This window comes from Apium graveolens, chromosome 2 (genome assembly GCF_009905375.1).
Source record: "Apium graveolens cultivar Ventura chromosome 2, ASM990537v1, whole genome shotgun sequence".
Lineage (NCBI taxonomy): Eukaryota > Viridiplantae > Streptophyta > Magnoliopsida > Apiales > Apiaceae > Apium > Apium graveolens.
In genome coordinates this window covers 190149591-190158532 of record NC_133648.1, presented here as the reverse complement: position 1 = coordinate 190158532, position 8942 = coordinate 190149591, and the positions used below count along the sequence as shown (strand labels likewise).

The 8942-nt window shown below is 34.8% G+C and overlaps 1 protein-coding gene across 1 annotated transcript; it reads right to left on the bottom strand.

The window, feature by feature from the left end:
* Positions 1–4357: 4357 nt before the first annotated feature.
* LOC141708024 (shaggy-related protein kinase alpha-like) lies at positions 4358–8656 on the bottom strand. Its single transcript, XM_074511490.1, has 13 exons — positions 8385–8656; positions 7353–7544; positions 7163–7255; positions 7017–7076; positions 6629–6901; positions 6290–6364; positions 6043–6099; positions 5814–5954; positions 5664–5714; positions 5341–5436; positions 5166–5249; positions 4804–4906; positions 4358–4720 (listed from the first exon to the last, which is right to left on the bottom strand). The coding sequence occupies exons 2-13, from the start codon at positions 7464–7466 to the stop codon at positions 4638–4640; spliced, it is 1230 nt and encodes a 409-aa protein (XP_074367591.1). The 5' UTR covers positions 7467–7544; positions 8385–8656; the 3' UTR covers positions 4358–4637.
* Positions 8657–8942: the final 286 nt, after the last annotated feature.

Sequence of the window (8942 nt, the reverse complement as noted above, 5' to 3'; positions counted from 1 at the left end):
AAAGATGCTTTTAGTTCTATATTTATAGGGAGCCCTAAAGGGGCTTGCTCTCTCCCTCTACTACAAGTGGGCCTATTGGGCCTTAATATAAAAATACATTCTCTACTTTAATTATTGCAATTAATTCTTTTTGGGGCTTCTCATTTGATTCCTTGGTCGAACATTGTTGCTGGGAGAATTTGGTACGACAATGTTTTGTAGGTTTGTGGCGGGAATAAAGATCAAAGGTGGTGTTTTTGAGGTGAAGAAAGGTTGTGTATGGTGGTGGCTGAGCTTGTATGGTGGTGGCTGAGCTTGTATGATGAATCCTCAAAAAAGAATATGATTTTCTTTACTCTCAAGTGTCAACTCAGCCATCATACAAGTGCCTACGTCCCCTATTCATAGGGATCAAGCCTCACATAGTTCTTTGTAAACAAGTTACATAGTTAGGGTTAGGGTTTTCGACTCATGTAGCCCAAGCCCATCTCCAACTGAGGCCTTTAGCCAATTAGTCACGCAAATCCCGACCGACCCCACATAGCTCCTGTAATTTTACGGCATCTCCGCATTTCTTCCATTAATTATAGAAATGTTCCGTGTCAGCCCCGAAATTTACGAATAACTCAACCGTTTGTGAGTCATTATTCGTAATGCAGCTAGATTTTGCATGATGCGAGTCGGCCTGGTCATCTCGACTCGCATCAACAAGAATTACTCAAAAAGCGGAGATGTGAGCCCGTCTGGTCTCTCACATGTCTGACGTTATGCCAGTTCTTCATTAGTATATGCCAGCACGCATGACCCTTTTATGCGATGTGAGCCCGCAATTTAAAGAGTCTTAAATTGTTTTTTTCACTAGATGCGAGCTCATGACCCTAGCGCACGGTGTGCATCTATCATGTGACAGGCCTTCATGCGGGGGGCTGCAGCCCATTCATCCAAGATTAGGTGATGTGAGTCGGCCTGGCCACCTCGGCTCACACTAACCCTCCTGTAGGGGCCATTCCCACCTCCCAAAGAAAGACATGAAGTGAGCCATCGTGGCTTCGCTTCGTTCCCTTTTCCGCATTTTCTTTATGTATTTGTATTCATGATGTGAGTCGTATAGCGTCTCACCACACTTCAAGGCTTCACAATAGCCCAAGTATTGTGAATTCGCGACCCATCTTATAAATCATGCCCGTGATGAGAGCCAGATCTTCTGTTAGCGAAGTGAGGTCAAGCTCCTTATAGAGATGAGCATGAACCTATGAGTGAGAGAAGAGCCTGAACCTATGAGTAAGAGAAGAGCCCGAACTCATGAGTGAGAAGTGAGCCTGAATCTCTGAGAGAGGAAAGCCCAAACTCATGAATGAGAGGTGAGCCTGGGTCTCTGAGAGAGAGGTGAGCATGAATCTCTGCTAGTGAAGAGAAAGGAGAGCCTCTCTGCTAGCGTAGAGAGCCCGAATCTTTGAGAGAGGGGGGAGCCCGAACTCATGAGTGATAGTGAGTCTGAATCTCTAAGAGAGGGGAGAGCCCGATTCCTTCAGAGAGAGGTTGCTCGAATCTCTGCTAGAGAGTGGGGCTGAAATCCTTTAGAGTGGTGAGCCCAGACCCCTTATAAAGGTGAGCTCAATTCCTTTAGAGTGGTGGGTCAAAACTCCTTTTAGCATAACGAGTCGGGGCACATGCTCTGCTTGGCTTGATTTAATGTATGTATTTAGTGTTTTCTTCTATCTTCAATGTCTTTATTAGGTTGAACCTAGCATTTTATATTATGTGAGGTAGGCCGAAACCCAGACTATTTTAAACTCGATCAGCATCACTTAATTTTGAGAAAATTTTGGATGAGTTTGTTTAGAGCCCATATTCAAATTTGGGCATAACAAACATATTTCATTTTCACCTAAGAATAAGAATGAGTTTGGAAGACATAATGTAGAAATGGAATTTAAAAAATTTAAAAATAGGAAAGATTTGAAAGTGTTACGTGTGTATTGCTGTAGAAGTAATCTTTAAACCCTCTCCGTTTAGTCAATTTTAGGCTAAAAATTATGATTTTGTGTACTTAATAATCGTGAGTGTTATTTTATACTTTGGACTCGATGTATAAACGACTTAATTCTTTGTTGTTTTTTAACCTGATAATAGTTCATTTTTTTTTGCCAGTTCAATTTTCACTCACCCCAAAATTTGGTGAAACAAGTAATGGCTTACATTTTAAGCCTAATTATATTTTTAAAAAAAGAGTTCGAATTACTATTGTACTAAAATCTTGTGGTGTTGAAGTTTGGAATCGGCACATGACGGAACGCTTATGGAACAAATAACCGGGCTTTACTCCAGGATTACCGGATTTTAGTCGAGGCTTTAATCCCAGGGCTGATTCTTTTCTAGACCAGGCCAGGCGGCCAAGGCCCCTAGTTTCTTTATAGACTTGAGTTATCTTCCTTGTTAATTGTTCCTGCAAAACACTCAAGGCCGCCGAGACAACTCGGAACTACGGATGAACTAAAACCAAATCATAAATTGCAAAAACTTCACCAAAAAACCACATCATTCATTATTGGTTTGGTCATATTATTTGGTTTTGGTTTTCATCCGTAACCAAACTGATAAAACTGAATCGCACCAAATTACTAAATTATAATTTATTTAGGATAATGATATATGTACACTTCAAATTTATTCTTGCACACCCTTATTTTTATTTTGTCCAAACTGCCCTCAAGTTTTCTTATCATTTATGTACGTAAGTTGATCTTTTCTGTTATTCTAAAAAAATTTCACGTAATCGATTTCATTTTTTGTTAATTATTCTATTAATGTGTGTCTTTTTGCTTTAAAATTTTTTAAATATTGGAATCTATAATTGTATAAATTTAAATGTTTTAATACTTGTACCATTAAATTTTCGCTTTCCAGAAAAATATATTTTAACATTATAATTTAGTAGTGGTATTAAAGTTTAAGTTTTATTTATATCATTATAATTTTTTCTCCTAGTTTGATACTCCCTCTGTCCCTCCCAATTATTATCGTTCTGATAGAGTGTCCGACACGCATTTTAAGATGAATAAAAAGTATAGTTCTATAACTTTTTAAAAAAAAATCTTTTTCTGAATAAAAGTTTAAATATTCTATTTTTATTCAGAAAAAGAAAATTTTAAAAAAAAATTGTGAAACTATACTTTATATTCATTTTAAAATGCGTGTCAGACACTCTCTCAGAAACAATAACAATTGGTCGGGACTGAGGGAGTATAATAATAATAATTCAAATTTCAAATATTTTAAAAATAGGATTTTTTTTTCTCCAAAATACAACCAAAAATAAATTAAATAATATTTCAAATATATATAAAGAAATTTTATATGATTTGTTTTTGAAGTAAATGTTAGCTTTTGATTGGTAACCGCATTTTTAGGGCTGAGCATTCGGTCGATTTAGTGCAAAACCGAACCAATCGAAATAACCGAAAATCGAATTAGCATTTTTTTTGAAACCGAACTGAATCGAACCGAATTTATATATGAACCTACCAAAAATCAAACCAAATTATTTCGGTTTGTAAAAGCCGAAAATTTGAAAATCCTTGTAAAATAATGTTTAAATGATTTTCAAGAAGCAAGAATCCCAACAAACACAATAAAAAATGCGGCATTTTTGTAATATTTTCGTAATTAAATCTTAAAAAACTTTAAAAGGTAACAATTTTAATAACTAATCTTCAATTTTGAAGTTAGGTTCAAATTGTAAAGGAAAATGTTACTTTTAAGCTATGCATACACCATAAACCTAAATAATTATATATTTTAATTTTATTTTATTTTTATATGTACGTTACAGATTCAGGAACTATATATAGAAAATCATACATGGATTCATTTTCAAGAGAAAATTGGCTGGTAGTCCAAGGCAGATGTGGGGGTATTTTAAACAAAATATTATTAAGGATATGCATGTATCAGCACCATCTATTTAAAGTATCGGCACCCTTTATTTAAATTCAAATATTACGCTCCATTGATAACATTTTAAAATGAAAATTATGTATAGTTAAAATTTGTGATTTTTTAAATAGTTGAAATGTTAAATTTGGTAAATTGATAATTTTGTGCAACCAAAAAAATTAAAATTTAATAAAAATCACCAAATTTGAATACGAAAATCACCAACTCTAAACTCTCACCGTTCTCATTTTCTCATTTTAAAAAGCTCTCCTATAAAGAAATATATAGAAAACTTATATACAACCGCTAGTAAATTAAAAGATTCAAGATGATTAAAAGATTCAAGATGATTAAATAGTTTTGCTTTTTGATTTTTGAAACCAGGTTGCAGTGTCGGAAAATAAATATGAATTAAAAAGGCAAGAATGATCCCACAGCATAATTGAAAGTATGAAACGGAGGTAAAGTAAATTTATGACATGAAATTTTGTCAGACAGATATATCTTGGCTTGATAATAATGGTTACAGGTCAATGGTTAGAATACTCATACGGGAGTACTTGGTTTTGGTTCTATTACGGTAAAGGGGAAATACCTAAATAAATAAATAAACACATTAAGATTACCAGGAAAGTAAAAATGGCATGATGACTAAAAAAAAAGTTAATGCGTTATCTTCAGATGTGGAGCACATTTTTAAATGAATGTATATTCAGAGAGCCTCATGAAGTCAAGAATGTGCTTTGCTTTCTGGCATGCTCTGGAATCAGCTTTCCCAGCATCTCTGGTGCAACCTTCTTTAGCTCTAAAATTAACAGCAATAATCAAATATCAGATTGTAATTTTCAGACCAACCCAAATAAACTTTTGACGTTAATGAATCCTAACCATGCGATTTGAAGTTGAAGAGAGGAGGAAGGAATCGTCCATTTGGTAGGCGGGTGTTTGGATCACGAAGCTCATTGAAAAAAGGATGCATCAAAGAATCCAACTACAAGAAAAACTAACCGTCAAATTTATGCCTACAATAATCACCTTTTGGATCACGAGTTTTTTACGCCTAATGTTTATGCAGAACAACATAGCAAAGTATTAATCGCAGTAATGATGTGCACGCCTATTAAATATATATTTAGATAAAGAAATCTTCAAACTGTAAATGGGATAAGATTCTAGAACATCCTGTTAATGCAGGAAATTGCAGAAAGAAAAAAAGCAGTACTGGCTTGATTCACTAATTTTATACTCACAGCTGTGCTTCTAAGATTTGGCGAGTACTGCAGCAGTCTTGAAACCAGATCAACAGCTTCCGGTGGTGTGCGCTTGTGGAATATCTGCAAAGTAATATATATAAATATAGTGAATGAACCCTGTAGAATTGAAAAGAAGGAGCTAATGCAAGATATATCAGATCCCCAGCCTTACCTTGTGCCATGGATGAGCTTTAATCTGTGGGAACTTGAACTCCGTGTAATTAGGATTCATGCACTTGATTTCCTCTCTTGTAGGGGTTCCCAAAACCTGCATAAGAAGAACATAATTAAGCCCCAGCGGAAATAAAAACATAGTCAATGCAAAAATATTGTATTGCTTTCGAGAAACTTCAAACAAGATATGATTACTTAGATACTATAAGCCACAACTCAAAAAGTGAAAACATGTACCATACAAGGTGGTTAAAAGCCATATGCGTACACTACAATTATCACAACATTGCAAGAAAGCTCTAGCATATGTCAGTAACTCACCTTTATGATTTCCACCAGTTGGTCCACTCCACTCTCACCAGGAAAAAGGGGCTGAAATCAGCATAATGTATTCATATTAGCCGAGCTATAAACATGAGATTCCCGATATAGTATAGAAAACAAGATATACAATTTGAAACATCTATCTACCTGACCAAGCAACAATTCGGCCAGAACACAACCAGCAGACCAAATATCTATGGCTGAAGTGTACTCTGTAGCGCCAAATATAAGTTCAGGAGCTCTGTAGTACCTAGAGCAAATGTAAGAAATGTTTGGCTCTCCTTTTACCTGCCCAATATAAAGCAAAACAAATGTTAAGACGAAAACACTGTAAATTAGGGCAAATAATCATACAGACAGCAGGAAAGTAACCAACCAAGACTTTTGCACTTCCGAAGTCGCACAGTTTCACTTGATGAGTATGTGGGTTAACCTGTAACATTAATTTAGTCAGAAGCAAGTTAGAAGTTAAAAAAATAAAAAAAGGAAAAAATAAAAAAATCCTTCATTAGCAATATCTGGGTACATCCAATTTGAATATATAGTTAAGACTTAATAGAGATAAAAGGAACTTAATTATCAAAAAAAGAGATGAAAAGAACTTGAAGAAACATACAACTAACCAGTAAATTTTGAGGTTTAATGTCCCTGTGGCATACTCCGATACTACCATGGATGTAAGACAATGCTCTCAAAATCTGAGTAGAATTAAATACAATATGATTAAGCTATTAGATAGCTTACAAGTTACAATGAACAACAAATGCCTAATATTTGTTTAAATGGCATTAAAATGAGAAGGAACGAATGAATGCAGAATGACATAACACAAGATTCAACCTTGGGAGAATTCAGGGCCATGGTCATGAACTATGTCATAAAAAGAAGAGATACAAACAAGACGACAAATTGAAAGCAGGATGAGACATTAATAACTAGCTCATTTAAGAAATTATGCATACCTGGTAACTATACAGTTTTACATAAATCATAGGCATCCGTTGGCTCATCTTGTTGTAGTGTCTGATCACCCGATGAACAGTTTCCGGCACAAACTCCAATACCAAACTAAGATATAGCTCATCCTTCTCAGTTGTTGAAAAGAAGCAATGTTTAAGCGCAACCACATTCGGATGATCCAGCACACGCATGGTTTGCAGCTCCCTGTTCTTGTACCTCTTGTCTTGAAGAACTTTTTTAATTGCAACAGCTTCACCAGTCTCTAAGCACTTTGCCTACAAAAAACATGTAGATTGTTATCAATATTCAGCAAAACTTGCATCCAACAATACTTTTAACTCTTTTACCATCACTTGTTATATGAAATTGGGTAAGAAACTAGCTACAAACCTGGAACACTACTCCAAATGAACCTTGCCCAACGACACGCTCTGCCATATAACTTATGGTCTGCATTACATATTAACACCTCAGAATGCAGTACAATATTATATGAAATGATACATTAAAGGAAAACTGTGAATTAATAACTATACCTGTTTTGGCTGACCATTTTTACCACCAATAGTTGTGACAATAATATGACCAGTCTCAGTCCCGTTACCATTTACAACGGTTGCTTCCATTTCCTGTAAAACAGCAGTGACGGAAAGTTATTAGTAAAGCACTCGAGACTAACAACTGATGGGAAGGAAATTAAATGAGATTAGAATACTAAAAATCTACCTTGTCATCACTAATTTTCATGTCATTTATTTTCTCAGGCAGCCTATCAACTGCAACACTATTACCACTAGCTTCCCTTAATCCCAAAGTGGGAGCTACACCCACTGAAGCCATGTAAACTGAATGTAGAAAGTAATAATCTGGTCTTTCCCTGATTCTGTTTCAGCTGCAGAAGCAAAGTCGACGCCTTACCTATAGAAAAGCAAGTATCAGCAGGTTATCACTGTAATTAAAAATTTAATCAAGCCGAAACCTATTTTCACAAAATGTACTCATAGAGACACAAAGAGACCATGAATGAACTTACTGAAAGGATTACCAGCAAAATGTTAAATTCAGACGTGTGTGCCAAACGAATACACTAGTCAATATTCCATTAAAAGGGAAATTGATCATATGATGATCACAAAATAATCTAAACCATCATGTTATCAGTCTAAAATATTCACACAACAGTTATATATTAAACATTCAAGAACGCATACATACTTGGAGGAAAGTAATTAGGCATAATTGGACAGTTAACCAATCTACCAAAATCATCAAAAAAACAACCAAGAGAAGTTGGACAATATTAACACAAATTATTAGCAGCAACACTGCAACAACATAATAAACTGTTTTACACTCCAGTATAACAACAATAACATAAACTGATAACTATACATAGGGTCCAAGTTATTTTAATATTGTGCAAAACAACAGTAAAGGGTCAACAAACTTTATTTCTAACCCAAAAACATCAAAAATCAGACAATTAGGCTTAGATAAAACCCACCAGCAAAAACAAACAATAAAAAAAACTGACACTACATACAAAGATAGATCTGGAAGCAGCTCAAACACAAAGACCCTCCTTTCACCTATTGTTAACATTTCACAAGTCATAAAAACAACAAATAAATCGTTGGATCTACAACACTAATAACAGAACTAAGCAAGAACAAAACAAAGAAACAAAATCCCAGATGAAATTAAACAAAAAGATTGAAACTTTACAACATAAAACAAGAAAAGAAGTATAAAACATACCAAACAGGTGAAAAAGATAACAACTTTGAAAGAAAAGTTGACCAAGACAACCAAGATGGCTTCAAAAACACAAGGGGCTGTTCCGATTTGGGTTCTCTAATTAATTCAGTAAAGAAAAATCAAGAACTAGGTTTCAATCTGAGAGAGGAGAGGAGAGAGTTTGTGTTTGTTTGATGTAATTGTTTGGTTTAGTTATATTGCGAAGAAATGAGGAAGGAAAGAGTAAAGGTAGGGGGGAGAATGAGTTAAAGTTTGACAGTCAAAGGCAGGCTCGGACAATGATGAAGGGTGTTATAAATATTCCTTTCTTGGTCACTTCTTTTTGACCAGTCAACTCTATTTTTAAATTGTTATACACAATATAGATGTATCTATCTTGTTTGTATGTTTCAACGTGAAACACCCTGCCCCATCTCGTCATTGTGCAACTTCATGAGTGATACATATTCTCTGTCGGTCTGACGCTATTCATGATAAACGATTGACTATTTACGTCTAAGATCAAATATAATCGTGAGTGATTTTGTTGAATTCGTATTTATGAGTACTTTAATACAA

Bases quoted from the DNA above. Each gene is read 5' to 3' on its own strand.
- LOC141708024 (XM_074511490.1), bottom strand. From the start codon at position 7,466: ATGGCTTCAGTGGGTGTAGCTCCCACTTTGGGATTAAGGGAAGCTAGT. The intron at 6,365-6,628 runs GTATGCATAATT...AATTCTACTCAG, and splicing joins TAAAACTGTATAGTTACCAG to ATTTTGAGAGCATTGTCTTA. The intron at 5,955-6,042 runs GTTGGTTACTTT...TATATTGGGCAG, and splicing joins TCGGAAGTGCAAAAGTCTTG to GTAAAAGGAGAGCCAAACAT.